The sequence below is a fragment of the Drosophila subpulchrella genome, unplaced genomic scaffold, assembly GCF_014743375.2.
Source record: "Drosophila subpulchrella strain 33 F10 #4 breed RU33 unplaced genomic scaffold, RU_Dsub_v1.1 Primary Assembly Seq354, whole genome shotgun sequence".
Taxonomy (NCBI): Eukaryota; Metazoa; Arthropoda; class Insecta; order Diptera; family Drosophilidae; genus Drosophila; species Drosophila subpulchrella.
In genome coordinates, this window is record NW_023665577.1 from 3,754,902 (window position 1) to 3,777,628 (window position 22,727).

At 42.7% G+C, this 22,727-nt stretch overlaps 7 protein-coding genes across 7 annotated transcripts; 3 read left to right on the plus strand and 4 right to left on the minus strand.

Annotated features, from left to right (window-relative positions):
• The first annotated feature begins 2,384 nt into the window (after positions 1-2,384).
• LOC119559826 (low molecular weight phosphotyrosine protein phosphatase) lies at positions 2,385-3,542 on the plus strand. Its single transcript, XM_037872917.1, has 4 exons — positions 2,385-2,540; positions 2,595-2,776; positions 2,834-3,004; positions 3,066-3,542. The coding sequence occupies exons 1-4, from the start codon at positions 2,507-2,509 to the stop codon at positions 3,420-3,422; spliced, it is 744 nt and encodes a 247-aa protein (XP_037728845.1). The 5' UTR covers positions 2,385-2,506; the 3' UTR covers positions 3,423-3,542.
• Positions 3,543-3,646: 104 nt separating this feature from the next.
• LOC119559825 (opsin Rh2) lies at positions 3,647-5,601 on the plus strand. Its single transcript, XM_037872915.1, has 4 exons — positions 3,647-3,792; positions 4,252-5,168; positions 5,287-5,320; positions 5,380-5,601. Exons 1-4 carry the CDS (start codon positions 3,694-3,696, stop codon positions 5,473-5,475), a joined length of 1,146 nt encoding a protein of 381 aa, XP_037728843.1. The 5' UTR covers positions 3,647-3,693; the 3' UTR covers positions 5,476-5,601.
• An 818-nt stretch (positions 5,602-6,419) lies between these two features.
• Positions 6,420-6,987, minus strand: LOC119560231. The gene has a single exon (XM_037873594.1). It carries the CDS (start codon positions 6,949-6,951, stop codon positions 6,526-6,528), a length of 426 nt encoding a protein of 141 aa, XP_037729522.1. The 5' UTR covers positions 6,952-6,987; the 3' UTR covers positions 6,420-6,525.
• Positions 6,987-7,779, minus strand: LOC119560233. Its single transcript, XM_037873595.1, has 2 exons — positions 7,704-7,779; positions 6,987-7,640 (listed from the first exon to the last, which is right to left on the minus strand). The coding sequence occupies exons 1-2, from the start codon at positions 7,746-7,748 to the stop codon at positions 7,311-7,313; spliced, it is 375 nt and encodes a 124-aa protein (XP_037729523.1). The 5' UTR covers positions 7,749-7,779; the 3' UTR covers positions 6,987-7,310.
• Positions 7,780-10,009: 2,230 nt separating this feature from the next.
• On the minus strand, positions 10,010-10,800 carry LOC119560271. The gene is made up of 2 exons (XM_037873637.1): positions 10,647-10,800; positions 10,010-10,558 (listed from the first exon to the last, which is right to left on the minus strand). The coding sequence occupies exons 1-2, from the start codon at positions 10,698-10,700 to the stop codon at positions 10,115-10,117; spliced, it is 498 nt and encodes a 165-aa protein (XP_037729565.1). The 5' UTR covers positions 10,701-10,800; the 3' UTR covers positions 10,010-10,114.
• A 1,276-nt stretch (positions 10,801-12,076) lies between these two features.
• LOC119559911 (endophilin-A) lies at positions 12,077-15,716 on the plus strand. Its single transcript, XM_037873088.1, has 2 exons — positions 12,077-12,456; positions 12,624-15,716. Exon 2 carries the CDS (start codon positions 12,683-12,685, stop codon positions 13,790-13,792), a length of 1,110 nt encoding a protein of 369 aa, XP_037729016.1. The 5' UTR covers positions 12,077-12,456; positions 12,624-12,682; the 3' UTR covers positions 13,793-15,716.
• A 1,055-nt stretch (positions 15,717-16,771) lies between these two features.
• On the minus strand, positions 16,772-18,499 carry LOC119559910 (N-sulphoglucosamine sulphohydrolase). Its single transcript, XM_037873087.1, has one exon. The coding sequence runs from the start codon at positions 18,409-18,411 to the stop codon at positions 16,837-16,839; it is 1,575 nt and encodes a 524-aa protein (XP_037729015.1). The 5' UTR covers positions 18,412-18,499; the 3' UTR covers positions 16,772-16,836.
• Positions 18,500-22,727: the final 4,228 nt, after the last annotated feature.

Genomic DNA, 22,727 nt, shown 5'->3' on the forward strand with positions numbered 1-22,727 from the left:
CATATATTCACATATGCTCACGGCAAATTTAATTTTGAAAAGCAAACCAGGAAATACATATATGTACGCTGAACCTCAATCAGCGGGAAATGGCCGCAAACACAGTGGGCAAAGCTGCACTTTTCCGACCCACTCGGCCGGACCACCCCACCCCCAAAAACACCTGCCACCTCGTCTAATTGTATGTGCTTTTGTGGCCAAAACTATGAGGATGCTGCTGATGTTTTTGTCCTGTTGTGTAGCTCTTGTTGCAGCATTTGTTGCTGCTGCTGTTACCTTTTGGCCCTTTTGTTGCTGGGTGCAACACACCCACCCACTGGTCAGTTAATGCAGTTCCTGGCCGGCAACAAAGTTGTGTGTTTTATTACTTTCTCCATCGTGCAGCGCCGATTGTTGTGCTGTAAATTGCATTTGTGGTCAGCAAAAAGCATCAGGACTCAGCTTTATTTGTTGTGCAGCTGTTTTGGGTTATTCTCACAGCTACCTTATTTAAATTGCCATTAGGTGCGGCTGCTGGCCGACTCATCCTTTAATTTGGGAGGAAATGCCACAGCATTACGGTTGCCATTAGCCAATGCAGCAAAACACATAAGCGGCAACACTTCCATATGTATGAGCAGATAGTCGCCCATTTCCGGTTGCCCGTTGGGTTTTCTTTCCGTTTTCTGTGAGCGATTTTCGTGCTACATTTTTCTGGGATTTACTCACATTTTTTTGTTGGTTGCCTCTTGTTTTTGTTGTTTACCAGCTTTGCTCTAAATATTCAACACTTTCCCGCCCTCGTCCTCTCAGGTTGCTCACTTTGGTTTTACTTTTTGCCTGCTGCTGTTTTTGTCGGGCCAGCAGCTCGGGAGGTTTGTTTTTAATTAAAACAACAATGCAGTGCCAGAGCCACACTTCCGTCCGGCATCTAACCCGCTTTTCGCCGCCCACCGTGCACACATGGGGGTGTTATAACACCCCAGCCCACATGCTCATATTATTTCCCACTCACCCGGTGACTGACTGACTTGTTGCTGTTTTTCCTGCTGTTTTTCTTGCCGTTTTTCCTGCTGCTGTTGCTGCTGCAACTGCTGCATGTTGCTGTTGTGTTTTACTTTTGCGCTTACAATTTCATTTGGCCCGCTTTGCCTGCCCCACCCCTCCCCCTTTGGGCCGCGCCCCCTTTTGGCCAGTGCCCTTTGTTTTGGCCTTTGCTTGTGTGTTTTGTGTGAAAAGTGATAAGTGAAATATGCTTTTTCAGCTGCATTTTCAATTTAGTCGTTCAATGCAATTCCAATTGGATATTGCCAATGGCCAAGTTACAAGCCAACTCCCTCAGAAGGGGCCAGGCAAATCGGAATAAAAAATTGAAAAACGGTGGTATCGTATTGGCCGTTTGAAATGTTTAAAATTGATTCGTTCAGACAGGAACTCGTTTAACTGAGGCTGGAATAAAATCAATTCCAGCAGCATTGTGCATTGAGGGCCTAGATGACATGACATCAGCAGAAAGAGGGATTGCACTAATCATTATTACACCGAAAAAGGAATAAGATTAATTTTCAGGAATAAGTACGAAGTATTTTTTAGCGCTTTAAAGACAAATTAAGATGGGTAAAATAAAAAATTGTATATTAAGGATTCCTCGGCCATCTTAAATATACATTTTTTATTTTCCCATCTTAATATCTCATCCTCGGCCATCTTTAATATACAATTTTTAGTTTTCCCATCCTAATTACTCCTTTTAAACACATTTTTCCTTTTTCTACTTATTCCTGGAAATCAATCTCATTATTAATATTTTAATTTAACTTTTAAAATGTCCCCATTGTGATTGGTGCATTATTGCGTATTACCTTCATTGATTTAAATTCATCAAAGTGGTATTCAAAAAAATAAAATATCAAAATAAAATCCCTTGAATAATGGGTTTGTTAATATTATTGCTTTTAAGTACCTAACGATTCTTATAACGACTTCTTTGACTTATGAATCCTTAAAGTTGGTTTCTCTTCAGTGCATGTTTTCAAGCCATTTAACATATGTGGGTGCCGTTGGCTCGGTTCTCATCCAATTCCCCTTACCACCTGCAAGTTCGCTGAACTTGTTGACTAATTTCGAATGCAGCTCGCGACAAGACTCTACGTGGCCACCACCTGACAGCCACGTGACACTATCTTGCCACCCCGCCCCTTTCGCAGAATAATGGGATTGTGGGCGTGGCACACAAGTACAGAAACAGGCGCCATTGTCCTAGCAAGGGACTGCAATCTGAAGGGTGGGTGTAAAAAGCGCATTATAATCTTAGGAAACGGTCATTTAATGCACCTTCAAGTCGGGATCCCTTGGGTTAAACGGAGCAGGCCAGCCAGTCGATAAGTAAACTACCCAGTAAGCTGTGTCATTTTGGCTCCGACATGTAGCAGTTGTTAGACTCAGTCAAACATAATAATAGTCTAGGAAAAGAAGGTATAAAAATTATTTAAATTATAGTTGAAAGTAGGAAAGAGAAAAAGGTAAAATGACGTATAAGAAATTGCTGTTTGTGTGCATGGGTAAGAAATTAATCAATTTATTGGAAATTATCTATGGAAATCTCGAAATTGCAGGCAACTCGTGCAGTTCGCCAATGGCCGAGGCTATAATGCAGAATCTGATGGCGAAGACCAGTCTTTACTGGGAAGTGGATAGTGCTGGTTTGAGGACATGGAACACTGGACGCAGGCCACATAAACGATGTCTGCAAATTCTACGCGAACACGGACTGCGATCCGATCACTTTTGTCGTCAGGTGGGTTGTACTTCATGGAATTTTACTAACGAAAGTACTATATATACTTTGCTTTAGTTTACTGTGAATGATTTTCGCTACTTTGACTACGTTGTGGCCATGGATGAAGCTGTCTACAAAGAGCTTTTAGTCTGGGGTACTGATAACCGGGGAAACGATTGTGAAGTTCTGCTTCTGAGTTCGTTTGGCAAGAATGGTCTGCCTGCCTTTATAGATAGCCTGTCACCTGTGAGTTAGCTACATTATTAAGCATTTAAGCCTTATATCAACCGAATACCAATCTTTAAAGACACACAAGCTGAAGAGCTTCCGGTCCGCTTATTACCAGATCAAGGAGTGCTGCAAGCAGCTCATCCTTAGCCAAAAGGTGGACATAGTCAAGTACGAGCTGCCCAGCACCGATGATGATGATCTCTACTACGCCAACAAGGAGCAGCAGTCGCCGCAGGATGTCGTTGAACCGATGCCAGAGACGAGCAAGCACAGTGGCATGTTCCTCCTGCCCACGGATGTGAGATCCTCCGGCGGACTGGTGTCCTCGTCGACCGACCCATCCATCTCCAAAACCTCAATGCCCTTGTGCACCCCAGGAACTCAGCGAAAATTGTGCCAGAAATGCGGACAAAAATTTCTGGCGGCGCTTTAAGCTTGAAGGGGACCCAAACAAATGAGGCAAACTCAAAGGCTTTTCAACTTACCCCAATATTATGTAGCGTATGAAAATTAAGTGAATCGGTGGGAAAATAAAACTGACTGTTATCTGGCACCTGTCCGCCGTTTATTAGCTTTTGCAACCCTTTTGATGGGCGGCTAATTGGCTTAGGAACCAGCTATAAAGGGCTGAAAATTCGGACCCTTGGCTCAGATCTAGTTCGATGAGCATCCGTTTGGTCGAAAGGGGTTGCGGGTAGCTGAGCATGGAGCGCGGTCATTTGCCGGAGACGCCATTCGCCTTGGCCTATTCGGGGCCCAGGTTTCAGGCCCAGTCGAGCGGCAATGGTTCCGTGCTGGACAATGTAAGTAAAAAGGGGAAAATATTGGTCATTATTAGAGGGTTGACCTTTATAATATAATATATTGGAGGTTTCTTAGAAATAATGTGTTTGAAAAACTTACAAAAGTGTCTAAGAGTATGCAATAGTGAAAAAAAGTAGTCTTACGTAATATATTTGCATACTTTTAGGCATAATTATAAATGATTTAAAATCATCCTTATTTTCCTGATACCCTTATTAAATTATATAATTATAGACACCTTTAAAAGTGATTTAAAATCCGGTGCAAATCTTGTGAATCCCCCTTAAAAAACAATTGCTCTAGAGTATATTTCTTTCAGGATAGTCTAAAATGATTTTTTGGATTAAAAGATCAACCATTTAATTGCTTCTTTGTGTAAGAAAGATAATAATAAAAGGACTGCTTCCTTTCCATAATATATTCCATCTTTTACCTAAAATATCTTTGATTCCTGGCAGGTGCTGCCCGACATGGCGCACCTGGTGAACCCCTACTGGAGCCGCTTTGCCCCCATGGACCTCATGATGAGCAAGATCCTCGGGGTCTTCACTCTGGTCATCCTGATCATATCGTGCTGCGGCAACGGAGTGGTTGTCTACATCTTCGGAGGAACCAAGTCGCTGCGCACGCCGGCAAATCTGCTCGTTCTCAATCTGGCCTTTTCCGACTTCTGCATGATGGCCTCCCAGTCGCCGGTGATGATCATCAACTTCTATTACGAGACCTGGGTACTGGGACCTTTGTGGTGCGACATCTACGCGGGGTGTGGATCGCTCTTTGGGTGCGTGTCCATATGGTCCATGTGCATGATCGCCTTCGATCGGTACAATGTGATTGTCAAGGGTATCAATGGCACGCCCATGACCATCAAGACGTCGATAATGAAGATACTGTTTATATGGATGATGGCCGTCTTCTGGACCGTAATGCCCTTGGTGGGCTGGAGTGCCTATGTGCCCGAGGGCAACCTGACTGCCTGCAGCATTGACTACATGACGCGGTTGTGGAACCCAAGATCCTATCTAATAACCTATTCACTGTTCGTGTACTACACTCCGCTGTTTCTCATCTGCTTCTCCTACTGGTTCATCATCGCCGCCGTGGCAGCTCATGAAAAAGCGATGCGCGAACAGGCCAAGAAGATGAATGTGAAATCTCTGCGAAGCTCCGAGGATTGTGACAAGAGTGCCGAGGGGAAGCTGGCCAAGGTGGCTCTTACCACCATTTCGCTGTGGTTCATGGCCTGGACCCCGTATCTGGTCATCTGCTATTTCGGCCTCTTCAAGATCGAGGGACTAACACCCCTGACGACCATTTGGGGAGCCACTTTCGCCAAGACGAGCGCTGTCTACAATCCCATAGTGTACGGCATTAGGTGAGTGTAAAGTAATACAAACATCTCAATTTATTATATAATATTTAGTATCTGACTATTTAAACCATATTTTGGTTTATGAAATATTAAGCTAATATACATTTCTTAAATCCCCTAGCCATCCCAAGTACCGCATCGTGTTGAAGGAGAAGGTAAGACCTTAAAACCCATTTAATCCATATTTCCTGACTATTTCTTCATCGTTTTATAGTGTCCTATGTGTGTGTTTGGCAACACGGATGAGCCAAAACCGGATGCACCTGCTTCCGATACGGAAACCACATCTGAGGCAGATTCAAAAGCTTAGGAAGAAACAGAGACACTCCGCAATTGCCCAAAGGGGGCACAAAAAAGTAAAAAAAAGTGATATGCAACATCATAAAGTGATACAAAAATGTAAAAAAATGTAATAAACTTAAGCATAACAGAAATATCACGAGCCTTTTAAAATTACAGAAATATTTAGTGGGAGTCAACAATTTAAATTAAAACAATAATTGTTTCAACTGAATTGTCTTAGAATTTTATAAAACTAATCATAACTGAAAATGTACACCAATATTAAATGGTATTAAAAATGTAAGAAAAAAGGATTTATAAAAATAACAAAGTGTTGAAGCTTATACATATTTTCTTATTTTATGAAGATTAAGGTAACTACTAAGATTAACTTAAAATCTCTCCTAGTTTTGAGACATTGAAAGTTTTTTTTTACCATCAGCATTCAAAAAACTGTATAAAGGATACTTAAAGACCTTTATTTAAAGCTGACGCAGATACCCAGGGATTTTAACGAAACCCTTTAAGAATGCAATTAATGCAGAGCGAGTGATTGAACCTCTGATTGGAAATTCGCATGCATTTCGCTACTTACTCCTTGCATTCTCATTAGTCCCCCTGTCTTGGAGGTCGCCCTTCCTCAATTCGAGCTTGCCAAGGAGGGTCCTCCAATGTCGCAGGATCCACAATGCCAGTCTCCGGGCTCGGGACTCAGGGCTCAGCACTGGCGTCTGGGGCTGATTCATCTTCATTGACACACATTTCCACACAGAAAATGTCGCTATTTGCTTTGTGAGGGTTTTGTCTCGCGTCTAATGATTATAATTACGAAACAGCAGCCCCCGGCCATCCCTTTAGACCCCTCCGCCACCCATCCCACACACATTTGCCTAATGAGCACTAGACCGAACGCATACCCATACCCAAACCAAGCCAACGATCCCACCCAAAATGAGATGGGGAACTGCACTGTCGGGTCTCGAGTTGACTGTCTAATTAAAGTACAACAGAGGGTAGGGGGCACAAAGAAAGCAGACTTGACGCCTGCCATGGACCGGGCCAAGGCTCCCATATCATATCATAGCCAGATTTTAAGTCTACTTGCTCCGCTTGCCGCCTCCCTCTCTCCAATTTTGTTGTGGGCCTGCAATCTGCCCAGGTGCAGATCGATTACATGTCGCATGCAGTCCGTAAACCTCTCCTCCTGTTCACCCTCGTAGAATTTTTTGACGCAGTCTGTCGTCTCGGTGTAGGCACTATCCATTACGCCGTGGGCAGCCGTCTTTTTCTTGTTCGCCAACTTGCGATGGTAGTAGCTGTGCACCTGCTTTTCCACGGTCTGCACCTCCTCCCAGGCCTTCTGGATCCTTTGCCCATCGGTGAAGTTCATGTTCCTGGCCACCTTGTGGGCCATTTGGTCCCATCGCGGATGCACTGCTGCCCATATCGCGAGCAAAAGTGTAAGAATACAAATATATCTAAAAGTTGTTGACAGCCAACTCATCGTACACTACGTGTGTAGAGTTAAATAAAGAAGTGTTTTATGCAGACCATGACTTTAATAATTCTGTATTTTTGTGGTTTCTGCTTTAAAGTTTGACAAATGGAACAAAGTTGATCCATAAACATCTGTTCTTCCAAGATCTAAAAAACCCTACTGTTTCAAATTAAAATATCCATCAAAAGATATTTGTCTTTGAATTTTTTTAAGCCTATTAGTCCAATGATTTTACATTATACATTTTATTAAAGCTAAACTTTTCTATAAAAACCCCATACAACCTTAAAAAAATCAAAATAAAATTATTGAAACCAAGCAAAAAATTAAAAAAATGAGATTTCCACTGTTTGGGTATTTCTAAATCACCAGAACAAGCCGATACGAGATGCCCCTGAGGTGGCTCCATAGATGGCCCAATGCTCCCCGGCCAAACGATCCAGAGTGGTATAAAATACAGCAAAGACGACATTAACACAAGTCTTATGAGCGGTGACATTTAGGGTGGACCTTAGCTCAGTTTCGCAATGAGATAAGGCCATTTTCAAGGTGTCCAGTTGATCTTGGGCATCATTCTGAGCGGCAGCATTGGTTGGTAGTTTTTCTCGGGCGACAACTTGAGCGGTTTTGAACTGTTCATTGGCCAACTCAACAGCCTGCATTACGTCTACATTTTGGCCAACCGATTGTCCGGTCTGTTCAGGAATTAAACGTTATTTAAAAACCTTTAATATGATATCAGTTAAATCCTAATTTACCAAAACAACCAAGACACACAAAGCGATCAGCGTTGCACTCGACATTTTCTGGAAACCTTCAATGACCGACTGAAGCCCGAATTCCAAAAACTCTAAAGACTTCCAAGCTTATCTTCTGTTTGCGCTTTGATAGAGTTAACAGCCTCCTTTATCTTTATCTGTATCTTTATTCCCCTATCTATCTGGGTGCAGCACAACACGATAACCTCAACCCCATTATGTTTTATGTTGGTCCATAACCGTATATTGTGTGGTGTTATTAGATGACTTTATCAGCGGAAGTGGCACTCGGGTAGATCAAATAACAGTAGCAAGTGCTAAACGCAAACAGCATATAAACACCATCCGATTCGAGGATGATTCACTATTCGATTTGGTACTTTGGTCGAGAAGAGATTTAGTTTTTCACTAATTTTTTGCGACCCACAAACGAACTAACGAACTTTGACACAGGCCCAAGCCGCAGAAATTTTGTTGCCTACTTTGGGGGCACACAACTTTTGCATCAAAACAAAAGCCGCAAACCCAAAACAAATTTACATACATGCACTTTCCAAGGGGAGCTCCCTCCTTTTTTTTCCCAACCAATTTCGGCATTTAGAATCTACATATACACTTAGTTGGGCAGCCCGAATGCGGCTGGATTTCATTCTGGGCTCGACATTACCATTTTTTGCTGCTGCGTGAATTTCAAATGCCGCAACTTTTGCATTACCAAAACAGAGCTTAGGGGTGGTTCGTCGTTCAGTTTGGGGTTTAGTTGGGAGTTCAGAGCTGGCAACTGGGAGGGTTGAACGAGGAGTTCGCGGCCAACACTACACGAAACTTTGCCAAGCTGCGGCGGCTGCTTCTGCTCCTCGTTGTTGTAATGACAGCGGGCAACTCAAGTTTCAATCTTGAAATATTTCAATTAAGTGGCTCAAACTTTGCACTTCCCTTTGCCTCCTGGGAGGGTGTTGTGTGTGTGTTGGAGATTTACATTTAATTACATACATATTTCAATTTCAGTTCAAACTCACCCATTCAAGCTTTGTTCGTGGCTTATCCATCATCCGAGCCCAAGGCCACTTGGCCATTTGTGGCCAGTTCTTGGCTCGTTAGGCCAAGCCATTTAATAACCACAGGTCCTGTCTCGGAATTCGGATTCAAATGCAAATGCCATATCAAATCGAATCGATCTGAATCGAATCGAAAGGGCAGGAAGGCCGGCCATTTGGGCGAGGACATTGGATAATTGGAGCTGCCCTGGCACATAAATCAACATTGCCGCTGCAACTGAGCGCAACTCAAGCGGGCTGAACTCCCGACCCTCGACGGAGGACCAATTGAGAAGCAAATCATGCACTGGAAACAATTTGGCAGCGCCAATTGATAAATGCATAAAAGGGCTGTCATAACCCCTCAGGCCCCTCAGAGGGGTGGAATGGCAGGGGAACAAAGCATAACAGCTAAAGCAGAGGAAGGCAGTTCAAATATTTGGCCAAAATGCGTCAAGTTCCAGCGATGGTCCAGACCGTCGGAAGTATGTGCCACAGAGATGTCGATCTAGACAATTATAAATCTACTGTATAAGTAAACAGAGACCCTAATAAAGTCCTATTATATATTTTAGCCTCAATATGTTGTAAGCTCTTGGCTTAGGATTTTATTTATATTGTTTTTATAGACATGGAGGTATGCATGTATGATGTCCTGATCATTATAATATCAAATAATATTTATTAAGAAGCTTTTATTGTTTCTTGTTCCACGTTTTTATTGGATCCTAAATCGCATGCCTTCTAACTGATGAGTAATTATAGTAACTGGCGTTAGTTGGTATAATAATATCTCAAGTACTTTAAATCTTATTTTGAATAATAAAAAATATGTAGATATGCTATCCTAAGTTTTATGAGCATTATTATATTCAGCAATATTTGTTTATAGGATTTTAATCTTTTAATTTTCAATGTTATTTTATCCTATTATAAAATTTCCTTAATTTTAGAAATGCATCCTTGTGTTTAGTTTTTAAAAAATGCCATTCTGATTCGTAGCCTTATATAATGACAACACTGATTTGCCTTTCGAGGTCGAACCGGCAGAACTAGGATTTTCGTGATGGTGACGTGAGCAGCCAAGTATTTGCGCCCCGAAAAGCGTCAAGAAGGCAACGCCAAAATTTGTAATTCCCGATGGGAAATTTAATAAAGCAGCGGAATGCAAAGCTCGACTGGCCACATCAAAGCATGTCCTAGGTCAGGACGCTTACTCCGAAAACCCCACCTTTCAAATAACCCCACCCCAACGAAGAACCAAGGGAATTCCTGCATTAAACTTATTTAAATTTTATTGCATCTATGTTGGTCGATTGTTAGCTAAGGCATATTGGATATTAAGTGGGGCAGGAGAAGGGCAGGTCGCGGATCCTAGGCAGATCCCGCTCCGGCGGGACTGGCGGTGGAGGTGGCGGCCAAACGAGCCTGCCACTCGTCATAGATGAGCTTCAGCTGGTTCTTGGCGTTGGTCAGCAGGGGCTTCACACAGCGGATCTGGAGCCAGGGGAGGGTGGCGTTGTTGCAGCCACTGATCGACTCCTGGGAGCTGGCCACCACATCCTGGACACGCTCCGCCAGATCGGTGGGTAAGCCGGGCTGGGACAGCAGACGCTCGGCCTCGCGTTGCAGGACTATCGACTGGAAGAAGGTGGAGATCGAGGCGCCTCCGAATAGAGGGGCAGGCGCAACTGGAGCAGCAACTCCAGCGGCAGCTCCAGTTCCGGCACCACCGAAAATTCCATTCAGGAAGGGATTAAAGGCCGCCGCATAGGGATTGGCAGCGGCAAAGGGATTTCCGGCTGGACCTCCAGGGCCCTTGGGAGAAAATTATGAAAATTCCGTTAGATAATAATCCACTTTATGGGGCGGCGGACGTGGGCTATAGCTATATCTCTCTCCTCACCTGGGCACTGATGCAGGCAATGCTGGCCGCCAGTAGAACAATTGCGAATTTCATTTTTAGTTTTTCTGAGTTTAAATATATTCCCAGTCGTTGTGGTTTCGTCGAGACTAATTGCTAAAACCACTGCGGTTCTGGGCTTTTATACGCCATTAAAAACACGCCGCACCGATCTTATCTTTTATATCTCAACTATATCTTGTTACTGCGATTGAACTGATTTACATGTTCATTGTTTGTTCGGCGTTTGGCGGTGTTAAGTCCCCTTCGGGGGTTATCTGCATAGATAAGGCCAAGTGTGTGCAGGAATGTCGGAAAGTTGCTACTTCATGCGGCGACGTCACCGGTTTATACAATGCCAAGGGGTTTATCTAGACCTTTCCGCTGGAAAATGTTCAGCACACTTCGGAAAAGATAAAATTAATGGTTTTGCCTTTGCATGTTTTTAAATATATTTTATTTCATTCTGAGTCATCAGCTCCATATCTTATTATCTGTAGGATCATTGCTTTCAGTCATCGCTAACGATTTAGCACATTTAATTTAATAATCTTCAAATGTTTTTGAATATAAGTTTGTTGAGATATTGCGCGCCAAAATATTAAGTTACTGTAACAGCTGTTAGCTTATCAGATTGTGACAACAGAATACAGTGATTCAAAAGTAACAGTAGTCATCTTAACCAGCTTTAACCAGCTAAATTTTTTGTTTATTTATGATTTAATTTAAAATCTACCCTTAGACAATCACTAAATATTTCCATTTACTTTGTCATAGGGTATTGTTTATACAATTTATTAAATTTTAAATATAAATCCAATAAAATACACTTTCTAAAATGGGTCAGTACAGTTCGTCAGATAATAATATTTCTGGAATCTCCTCTACTTATCTAAAGCCGGTTGAAATTTTAATTGGCAAATATCACATCTAGTTTGTACTTAATATATTTAAGAGTTAAATGAAAATATATTCAGTAACCATAGTTTTTGAGTTTCTGATCCCTCCCCACATTAAATGTAAAATTTATTTGGCTTTAAATTACCAAAAATATAGGAGGAAGTATCCGCTTGTCATCTCTGTTAAACCTTAACAGTAGCTAAGACACCCTCCTGAAGTTTAAGCATGACCGCTTGGAATGAATATTTTCGGTTTATTTAACGAACGAAAGTGGTATACAAATTATATTCCTATCGCCCGACTGTAAATTTCATAGCTAATTCCGCATCATAGCTAAACGTAAGCAAACGTAACCAACCGTAAGCAAACGTAAGCAACCGTAAGCTCTTGCTCTCCGAAAAGAGAGAGCGTGAGCGAGAAGCAGCCGCCGGCAAAGAGATGAAATCGATGTTGGCGTGCCAAACATCGATTACCGATGCTTTGAAAACTAACATCGATGTTTTTCCAGCTCTACCGATTACCGATTGTTACCACCTCTACTGGCAAATTGAAAATTGTTGTACACAGTCGAGATATTGATTTTTGGCAGCCCAGCCAGAGGAAAACGCGACCAGAGCCCCCGCCCCCTAGTAGTAACGACTCGCGGACCTTCAAGCATTACGCAGCCCAAGGTTCTGTTCCGGAAAAAATCGAAGATTACGAGCCGAAGAGCAAAAGAGGGCAGAACGTGCAGAGCCAGCGAAGCGAGTGAAAGTGCCAGCCAGCCAGGTAGCATTAGCACTGGGAAAAGTAGAACTCGACTTGGGTTCCGATTAGCAGCCTCCACGGAGGGAACGAAAAAGTAAAGAGCACCCCCAGAGAGGTATACGAAAGCACCCCCGCGGAGGAGAAGGAGAAAAGCAGTGCAGGCCGCGTAAGTCTTCCAAACGTAAACGTTTTATAAATAGAATCGCCCATCCACCCATCATTTCCATTCCATTGATGAAATGATATTGACATTGAACTCAAAAAAAACCATAAATTTACCAAATCAAACCAAACGAAATTGAGTCTCGACTAACCCAACCCACCCGTTCACAGCAACTGCGTCGAAGCCCCCAGTCCATTTTGTCGAGAGGAAAAACCAGAAGACAGCAGCCATGGCTTTCGCCGGACTCAAAAAGCAGATCAACAAGGCCAACCAGTATATGACGGAGAAGATGGGCGGTGCGGAGGGCACCAAACTGGACATGGACTTCATGGAGATGGAGCGTAAGACGGACGTCACCGTGGAGCTCGTCGAGGAGCTGCAGCTGAAGACGAAGGAGTTCCTGCAGCCGAATCCCACGGCCAGAGCCAAAATGGCAGCGGTCAAGGGCATCTCGAAACTGTCGGGACAGGCCAAGTCCAATACGTATCCGCAACCGGAGGGCCTGCTCGCGGAATGCATGCTGACTTATGGGAAGAAGCTCGGCGAGGACAACAGCGTGTTCGCGCAGGCGCTCGTCGAATTCGGCGAAGCGCTGAAACAGATGGCCGACGTCAAGTATTCGCTGGACGACAACATCAAGCAGAACTTTTTGGAGCCACTGCATCATATGCAGACCAAAGACCTCAAGGAGGTGATGCATCATCGCAAGAAGCTGCAGGGCCGGCGGTTGGACTTCGACTGCAAGCGTCGCCGGCAGGCCAAGGACGATGAGATTCGTGGTGCCGAGGACAAGTTCGGTGAATCCCTACAGCTGGCCCAAGTGGGCATGTTCAACTTGCTCGAGAACGATACGGAGCACGTCTCCCAGCTGGTCACCTTTGCCGAGGCACTATACGACTTTCATTCGCAGTGCGCCGACGTCCTGCGCGGCCTGCAGGAGACACTGCAGGAGAAGCGCTCCGAGGCGGAGAGCCGGCCACGCAACGAGTTCGTGCCCAAGACGCTGCTCGATCTGAACTTGGACGGCGGTGGCGGCGGCCTCAACGAAGATGGCACGCCGTCTCACATTAGTTCGAGCGCCTCGCCGTTGCCCTCGCCGATGCGCTCGCCCGCCAAGTCGATGGCCATAACGCCGCAGCGCCAGCAGCAGCCCTGCTGCCAGGCCCTCTACGACTTCGAACCGGAGAATCCCGGCGAGTTGGCGTTCAAGGAAAACGACATCATTACCCTGTTGAATCGCGTGGACGACAACTGGTATGAGGGCGCGGTGAATGGCCGCACTGGCTACTTCCCGCAGTCCTACGTCCAGGTCCAGGTGCCCCTGCCCAATGGCAATTAAGCTTTTCCTGTTCCTGATCCTGATCTTGATCCTGATCCGCACTCCCATCCTACCAATCTATCCCATCCTATCAAACTGGCTGAAGACGTACGTAGATCGCGGATTGGAGAACAATAACCTTAATGTTGGTTTCGCCACCAGAGGCGCAAAATTGGGCAGCCGAAGATGCATATGCAAATGCAGTAGCAGCAGCAGCAGCAGCAGCAGCACATACATGCAAATATATATATATAGTTGAATTAGAAGAGCGGGTTACTACGATTACGGATATTACGATACGGCTTAGCTAGCAGCACACGGCAGGCTAATTCATGGTGGCCATAATGCAAGCTAACTAAATTTTATGTGCGAAATTGTACCAGTTGGCAACACAATAATTAACAAATTAATTACGAGTTAAATTAATGTACGTATTAACTAACTAAATTTACAAGACGTTACGCGCGCAATGCGACTTCCTTGCGTTTTCACATTTTATTCTCAACCGTCAGCGTTGTTGTTCGCCGCAAATGCGAACTCTTAGTGCTAACTTCACGCAATAGATCACGTATTAGAACTGTTGGCCGGCGGCAAAAGCAAGCAAAACACTTTAGCTAATTAACTAAATTACCCGTACTATCAAACCCCTTGGAAGCGCGTCTTTTTTTTTGACTTCCCGAGTTTTACTTTCCTCCTGCCTACAACTTTTATCCGGTCTCATCGTTGTAATTTAAACCTACCTACCTTCGCCAATGCGCTCTCTATGCAAGGTCCCTCCTTTATAGGCTTACGCTACGTATCCACATCATACGCCCACATATATTTATTATATACCCGAAATACCTATACCTACTCTACCTACGTATATTTGTGCAAAAACAATACTCCCCACACTCTTCTAAAAGGCATACGGAATACCGTTCTTGATGTTCGTTGTTCAATGTAAAGAATACTTCAAATTTTTCAAAGGATGAAACAAGCGAAATTTGTATCCTATCTTTTGCTCCTTTTTATGTGTGTTGTTTTTTTGTTAATTATATACATAATAACTATATATATATTAAATGAAATCAAATATATGTATAAATATATTTATTAAGCGTATTATCTACATGTATATTTATTATTATGTATTTATTATAAATTATACTGAGCAGCAACGTAAACAATATAAAGAATATTTAAAACGATGATAACAGATAAACAATACTAGCGGCAAAGTAAATGTAACAGAATCCTCCTAAAGAATACCAACCAGCATAAACTAGTTAAACGATTTCCAGCAAAATGTTGATAATAATAACTCTAAACGTAAGCAAAATCCAGTCAAGTCAATCGAAGCATAGCAACACTTACGAACCTACTAACGCGATTACTAACCGCGACTCTAGATCAAATATTTATATATTTAAAGAGGAACCCAAAACAAAGTAATAAAATTCAGACAACCGATAAAATTATTAAAATAGTCTCATGTTGGCATATAACGGAACAAGCTATGCACGATATACGAATGTATATACGTTTAAACAAGATATACACAAGATATATTTACGTATAACGCGAAATTGAATTGAAATCCATGCAACTTGTGTTGATAATAAATTAGTTAAATGCCGAGAAGCAAGAAAAACAATTTAAAGAATTATATTTGAGTGCGATGAAACATTTGCCTCGTGGACGGACAGAGAGCCAGTGCGAACATTTCCAGAGGGCCCCATCTGGGGACCCTCAGTAGTATCGCCTGGGACTATCTTTCCGAGCACACACACACACTTGGCCCACTCCCGAGGGCGGAAATTTAAACAATAATTATTGTAATTATGCATTTGTGTGGGCGGTAACTTAAATAACATACATTATAAACCCATATACATATAATAACTACGCTAAAACTGAAGACCCTAATTTATGCAAACCAAAATTAATAAAATTTAATTTTTAATGTGTCTTTCGTTCAAAGTCATAAATGAGAAAAGCAACCAGCGTTTACTCTTTGATATTTGCCAGCTGACCTTAAAACGTGCTGCCTGTTGTGTAACACGGACTCGTATGCTGTTCATTTGTTGGGTGGGGTAGGATGGAAGGCTATGGGGCTGTGGACCCAGAGGCGGCGCCACCAATAAACCAGAGAAGCATTGAAATTTTCGATTTCCACACAGACACACGAGCGGAAACGAGGGACTCACCCCCAAGGCAGCCTCCCCTTCATCATCGGCCTCCCAGTGGGCATGACATTGAAACGTGACGCAGCCTCCACCCCTTGGCTCCCATCCTGCCACCCCCAAAGTGGCTGAGGTCATGCTGCCAGGACACGAGTGTTTGTCAGTCTGGGCTGATGCAACCATTGAAGCCGACTGGGGAATTCGGTTCCATTCTCTGCCGTATCTGAGAACTATGTTTGTGAGCACTTGAAATGTGAAAATCAAGAACACGGATTTTACCTAATTGTTTGTATATCGCTTTTTGATAGGGAGCTTTTTAAATATCTTATTTTACATCCACTTTATAGTGAACTTGAAAATTAATTCTATTGCTGAAATAAGGAAATATAACATATGTTTACACTAGGTTTATTTATTAAGATTCTTTTGAAAAGCATTCGTTGTTTATTTGTTAGAAATCAAACGATTTAATTATAGCTGCGAATTGGTAGACTTTCCGGTCAGTTCTGGTCTTTAATGGAATTAAGAAGTGGCAATTAAGAGTTCAATGAGTTTTAAAACTCAAGTATTATTTGTTAAAATACATAGTGTCTAAAACATTGTTAAAATCACATTAATCTTTTGGAATAGAGTTACAAAGGACTTTAATTTTGTTTTAAATAATCTCTATTTTAAGGTATTACCAAAATGTATACAATGGAAATTAAAGAAAATGTTTTTTTAACCACTTTAGTTTGAGAGTACAAACACTTGATTTTCTACATATCTAAAAAATGTACAATTCCTACTTTTCTGATCAGAATCGTCGTCGCTTGTGAAGTGAAAAACAGTGAAATGTGTTATCAGCACTTTGAGGTGTTTTTATTTAGGCTGCGATAAGACAACAACACTTGTTCAGACCTAGGAAATGACCACATACTCTTCATACTGGCTGAGGATCTTGCGCCTGGGCCTCTGCAGAGCCTCGTGGCCCAAGGTTAGACAGGCTGGCTGATCCTTAAAGATGCCCTGTTCCTGGAGCACTGCATGCGGAGCGCATCGCCAGGGATCCTTGGTGGCCACCTGCCAGTCGAAGAGCTGTTGGCGGAGCTGCTTAAGTGCACCACTGTACTTGGGCTTCTCCGCCAGATTGTATCGCTCCAAGGGATCCGCCTTTATGTCGTATAGCTCCCATTCGGGTCTCTGGTAATATTGCAATAATGATCGATACCACGGCGGAGATTGCTTGTTAATGGTGGCATTCAGGATTTGCTGGAAGGTGGGAGAGGTGTAGAAGTCCTGGTCGATGGGAAAGTCAGCCCAGTAGTTGATGTTGTGAATGAGCTTATAGCGCCTATTTCGCACCATCCTCATGGGATAGGCCATGGTCACCTCGTGGTAACTGTGGCTGCCGAACACCGAATCGCTTTCTTTTATCGGAGGTTCCTCCCTCAACACGGGCAGAATTGATTTTCCAACGATCTTGGTCTCATTCGGTGTGGGAATCTGAAGGGCCTCTAGAACACTTGGGTATATATCCAAAAGACTGACCATGGCTGCCGTGGTTTCGTGATGGCGATCCTCTTTCTTTGGAGAGCTGATGATCAAGGGCGAGCGAATGCCATGCTCGTAGAGATTAGTTCTTCCGCCGGGGAAGGGTGGTCCATTATCGGAGGTGTAGATCACGAGGGTCTGATCTGCCAGACCGGCTGCCTCCAGTTCCTTGAGCATCACACCCACGCCCTGATCCAACCTGGAAATGGTCATATACTGGGCGGCCAGTTCCTGACGCACTACATCGGTATCGGGCAACCAAGCGGGCACCTCCAGATTGCGCCAGTCGTAGTAGATGGGTTTCCAATCGGGAATGCTGCCCATTCCCTCCTCACCGCTGCCCCAGCGTTCGCAGAATTCACCAAATTGCGGGGTGATATGGCCACATCGATGAGGATCATGGAAGGCCACCAGCAGGAAGAAGGGTTTCTGCTCGTCCTTGGCTTGTTTCAGGAACTGCCTGGCATACTCCTTCATCCGTGTGATGTTCCTACCAATCTGGTTAATGGAATGCTGCTCCTCGGTTTGCTCGAAATCAAATCGGAAATTGGATGCCGCTCCCACATGTTTCTTGCCAATGATGCCGCTCAAGATCCGGCCTCCACTTTGATCGCGGATTAAGTTGGGAAGTGATCCGGTCTCCGGCAAGACATTGAAGTTGTGAACGCCCTGATGGAGTCCGTACATCCCACTCGAGTGACTGGCCTGTCCGGTGAGCAACTGTGAGCGACTTGGACTGCAACTGCTCACCGAAGTAAAGGCATTGTTGAACAGCAATCCCCGCTTGGCCAGTGCATCCAGATTGGGTGTTTGGCAGAATTTGTTCAGATAGGCACCCGACTCGAAGCCAGCATCATCAGCCAGGAGTAGCAGCACATTCTGCGGGCCAGCGGAGCACCCTCCAATCACCAAAAGTGGAACAATCCACCGAAGAAACTGCATAATAAATGTATCCACTTCCAAATTAAAATAAAAGTTGGGGAACCCGGGAGGAAGGCGATTCTTTGGATGTCGTCACCGTACTGAAGTCCGGATCAGAGAGTCCAATACTTTTCAACTAACTACAGAGCCTCTCATTTCTCCGCCTCAGTTTAAGTCCCATTCAATTCCATTTCCAGTTCCAGTTTTAATCTCCCGCTCACAACAAGAGCTCAGCGGGAGCGCGTCTAGGTACATTCACTTTGCCCGACTTTCTTTCAGAGCGGTTTGACTACAGTCCTTACTCGATAAAGTAAACTAAATCGAGCAAAGAAAAAACATTTAAACTATATTTTCGTTGACTTGGTATCGAACCTTTTTTAATCTAATGTAGGACTGACATTGGAATAGTGGGCTGTTATATTATTGACGTAAGACATTTAATAATCCAAGATCACTGGTAATATTTATAATAAAGGATCAGTAATTAATCAAATTTATATACATTACAAACAAATGGACTCCAAGAAAAGTGAGTCTTAGCTGACAATATTTATCCTCTGATCATTTCTAGGTATTGTCTAAAAAAAGTACTTTTTTAATTACAAAATTTTTTTTTTTTAATTTTGCTCGAGGAACATGGACGTAGTACAAAATAAAAAATATTAAAATATATCAATATAGCTTTGATGTTATTATTGTTATTAATATTTGTATCTTGCTATATTAATTACATGAAAGTTGCCAGATCGGATTTTCGCTTTGTTTATATTTTAATTGGATATGTTTATGTCGATGCTTACACCTACTGTTTGTGTATTTTAGTGGATTATACTTGACCGTAAAATAATAAGCTGGTATTCTCACGGGACTGACATGGAAATCCATTTAATATCATCACGATTTGTACATGACGCTGGCCATTAGTTGATCACCACGTTGGGGTTTCTGATTTTATCATGCCACACAGACAAGGTAAAAACAGGCCCAGTGCCCCAATGGAACCACGTCAGTGTTCCGACGCCAATCGCAAAAGATACTCATATAGAATTGCATATAAGTATCTGTTTTTTAAGATGTTCATCTTATGTATCCCAAAGTAGCGAACGCGAAGCGCAATTTTTTCCAGCGACAACCGCGTGTCGGCAATGGGTTCGAACCTTATGTAAGTGGACAACCCCCGTGGTGATTCATTTGGCCTGCTAATTTTAGCCAGCTTGCAGCTATGGCTTAAGCCACCCTTTTTGGCCTACATTAGCGTGGAAAATTCGCTAGAACCTTCGATTCAAAATGTTTAGCGACATTCCGAGTTTTCCGCAGCTTGTTGCGAAGAGATTTCCTCAGACTCTGGCAGCAAGCCAAATCAGCTGGCCCGCGCAGCTGTTGCAACGTGTGGCAAGTGTTGCATCAGCCAATCTGACCCAGAGAGAGAGTTTTAGAGAGCCAGAGAAAGAGTGCGAATCGGTATAGCTTCAGCTGTTGTTGTTTCATAGCAGGCCGCCAAACCAGTTGCCCTACACTTTTTGGAACGGACATAGCCGACATATGTATGTACTTATGCCAAGTTTTACTCCAGAGGTAATATAATTATAAATTAAATTCTGCGGTTTTCATTTATTCTTCAATTTTCACCGCGTATACCAAAAATTTTCCAGTTTACTAACCCCTTTAGATAAAAGCAAACATATTAGCGACAATTTACAGCCCTTGTACTGAAATTTGTAAATTATCTCAGCGTAGAGCTATAGTTCTAATCCGTAATCTTTTTTTTAGCTCTTCTTATCTCTTGTAGCAATTTCGGCAGCAGTTGATAAGGCCCCAAGTGGGCAAAATGCTATCTATGCCATTTTGATAGTAGCTGACGCGAGCCCAAGCATATTTAGAGTTATGATTAATTTGTCTTTCATTTTCGTTTTTATGCAAAATATTGCATTTATAAAAATAAAATGTATTAATTTTAATTGAATGAAGCAGTATATTTTTCAATATAACAAAATACTTAAAGTATTAGGCTATCTAAAAGTCTGTTTTGAATAGATATTTTTCCACAATGAATTATTTCTTTTTAATTTGTTAATATTCAAGTGTGAAAAACCAATTGATTAATACTGTTACCACCTCTGCAAACTACATTTAACTACTTTCAACCAGTTAAGGACTTAAGACCCCAACTAAAATGTTCATGTGGCCCATCCTTAGCATCGTAAAAAGAAGGAGATCCGCGCGTGGAAATGTTTTTGGGGGCACGGCACGACCATAGAAATAGACACAGCAGCTGAGAGCGTGGATGAATTGGACGGCGGGAAGGGTATATAGACAGGGCGGTGGGGTAGCACCGTCAACGACGTCAGCACAATTATTTTATATCAGCCACGGACAGCGGCAGCCGTCCAGCGCTCGCAGTCGAGTCAGTTAGTAACAATACTTCGTCGCGAACAGAACAACATTTCAGTGAGTCAGGGCAGATAAAGCTTTTTGTGTGCAAATAATCGTGGAATTTGTGAAATTTTCGATTCGAGTCTTACAACCCTATCTTAATGGCATCAAACGCTGAACATCGTTATAAAGATTTCTTATTCATAGAACAATAATTTCTTTTCGTGTAAAGCGGCAAGATAAACTCAACGTTGAGTGCAAAGTTCAAAGAGATAAACCGAGGTTTGCCAGAAAAACATTTGCGAGAGACGCAATAAATTGGCCAAAATAAACAATTAAACATTACTCCTTATATACTTTACATAGAGTGTCTGAGATAAGAGTTGTATCTAGATGCTATATAGATAAGCGCGCGTGTGAATTAACATTTGACAAGTACATTAAGTATACGTCGATCTGAACGGTGGTACCACTATATCAACAGCTGTCTGTCTGTGTAACAATACCATTTCCAAGGCTTTTCGCCCCAATATTATGTTCGTTCTGTCTGCGGTTGCTGCAACAATAACAAAAACAACAGCAGTGTCCAGGGAAAGCGGAAAATCCCACATCGCGTCGAGCAAGAACGTCATGCAACATTCGCCTGTCGTTGTCCCCATGTGCGTGCAACATTCCCAGCAGCAGGTTCCCATGCAAAACAACTTTATGTGTATGCGTATGCGTGGCTGGCATAATAACAAGTGTTACTGCAACAATTCGATCAATATCATCATCCCGACGATCACGAGCGGTACTGGTACCACGGGCACTAAGATCCTAAAGCGCTCCAAGTTGCTACGAAAGAAGCGGGATATCATTCGCCGTCGCTTTAGCATTACCTCCTTTTGAAGCAGATACAAGACAGTAAAGGCCACCGGAAATAAGGAGCAACAAGGATCAACACATTTGTGCCGTCGTCATTGGAACCTGCTCATCAAGGCAGCACCAAGATGAAGGGTAAGCAATACAGCCCACACTTAATACTATCATATTATAGATGTTTACTATCCCAAAGCCAGCAACATTTGCTGCCAGACTCTTGTTGCTGGCAAGTGTCATTGACCTTATTACGATTTACATCGCACATAGTATAGACGAGCCCTCGCCCTCCCACTTAGGCCTATGGCAAACTTACAGCTTGATATGGCAAACCAAAAAAGTAATTTTCTTGGGTATTTTACTTATATTATAACACATGTTTTGATTTAAAATTTAGTATATTTTGTATAAGCTATTATTTCATTATTAAAATGCATTGGACGGAAACAAATGAGTTGCAGATTTTTTTTAAAACAAGTTTTTTGAGGTTAATAGACCCCACTTATTGTCATTGTCATATTGAATAAATTACTCAGACTAAGGTATTGCCTCTGAATTATTAACAAAAGTAATGATTTTTGAAAAGATGTTTTAAGATTGTTTGATTTCATGTATAAACACTGTTCATTGAACAGTCATAAAAGTGATCATCCATTCAACTAAATTCTTGTACATACATATGTACATATGTACCCTACGATAACGACATATCAATATTGCTTAGGAGCCTTAAAAAAGTAGGCAGCCCTAAACAATAAGCATACCAATTTGGAATTACCAAACAAGTTTGAATTAAAATTTTTTGGAAATACCACAAAAATGTTAATCAAACTTAGTCATTTTCGCATTTTCAGCTGCCACACAATTCGATCACGTTGCAGATAACCCGAATTGATAGGGAAACCAAGATAAGATTGCGAAATGGAACAAGGAAGGTGCTCTATGCGCCAATAGCTACATATTTGGGTATATGTATGTACGCCCCTAACTGGCTTGGCCAAACCTTGGGGTCGAAAAACGCTCGATCATCGTGAAAAGACTGAAAGAAACCCCGCATAGTGGCCATTTATTTTGGTAATTCGCCAACTGAGGTCGGCTATTGTAGA

Excerpts from the sequence above, each read along its gene's own strand:
- LOC119559825 (XM_037872915.1), top strand. The coding sequence starts at position 3,694 with ATGGAGCGCGGTCATTTGCCGGAGACGCCATTCGCCTTGGCCTATTCG. Across the intron at positions 3,793-4,251 it reads ATGGTTCCGTGCTGGACAAT|GTGCTGCCCGACATGGCGCA; the intron begins GTAAGTAAAAAG and ends GATTCCTGGCAG. Across the intron at positions 5,321-5,379 it reads GCATCGTGTTGAAGGAGAAG|TGTCCTATGTGTGTGTTTGG; the intron begins GTAAGACCTTAA and ends ATCGTTTTATAG.
- LOC119559826 (XM_037872917.1), top strand. The coding sequence starts at position 2,507 with ATGACGTATAAGAAATTGCTGTTTGTGTGCATGG. Across the intron at positions 2,541-2,594 it reads ATTGCTGTTTGTGTGCATGG|GCAACTCGTGCAGTTCGCCA; the intron begins GTAAGAAATTAA and ends TCGAAATTGCAG. Across the intron at positions 3,005-3,065 it reads TTATAGATAGCCTGTCACCT|ACACACAAGCTGAAGAGCTT; the intron begins GTGAGTTAGCTA and ends CAATCTTTAAAG.
- LOC119560231 (XM_037873594.1), bottom strand. The coding sequence starts at position 6,951 with ATGAGTTGGCTGTCAACAACTTTTAGATATATTTGTATTCTTACACTT.
- LOC119559910 (XM_037873087.1), bottom strand. The coding sequence starts at position 18,411 with ATGCAGTTTCTTCGGTGGATTGTTCCACTTTTGGTGATTGGAGGGTGC.
- LOC119560271 (XM_037873637.1), bottom strand. The coding sequence starts at position 10,700 with ATGAAATTCGCAATTGTTCTACTGGCGGCCAGCATTGCCTGCATCAGT. Across the intron at positions 10,559-10,646 it reads TTGCCTGCATCAGTGCCCAG|GGCCCTGGAGGTCCAGCCGG; the intron begins GTGAGGAGAGAG and ends TTTTCTCCCAAG.
- LOC119560233 (XM_037873595.1), bottom strand. The coding sequence starts at position 7,748 with ATGTCGAGTGCAACGCTGATCGCTTTGTGTGTCTTGGTTGTTTTG. Across the intron at positions 7,641-7,703 it reads TGTGTGTCTTGGTTGTTTTG|ACCGGACAATCGGTTGGCCA; the intron begins GTAAATTAGGAT and ends ATTCCTGAACAG.
- LOC119559911 (XM_037873088.1), top strand. The coding sequence starts at position 12,683 with ATGGCTTTCGCCGGACTCAAAAAGCAGATCAACAAGGCCAACCAGTAT.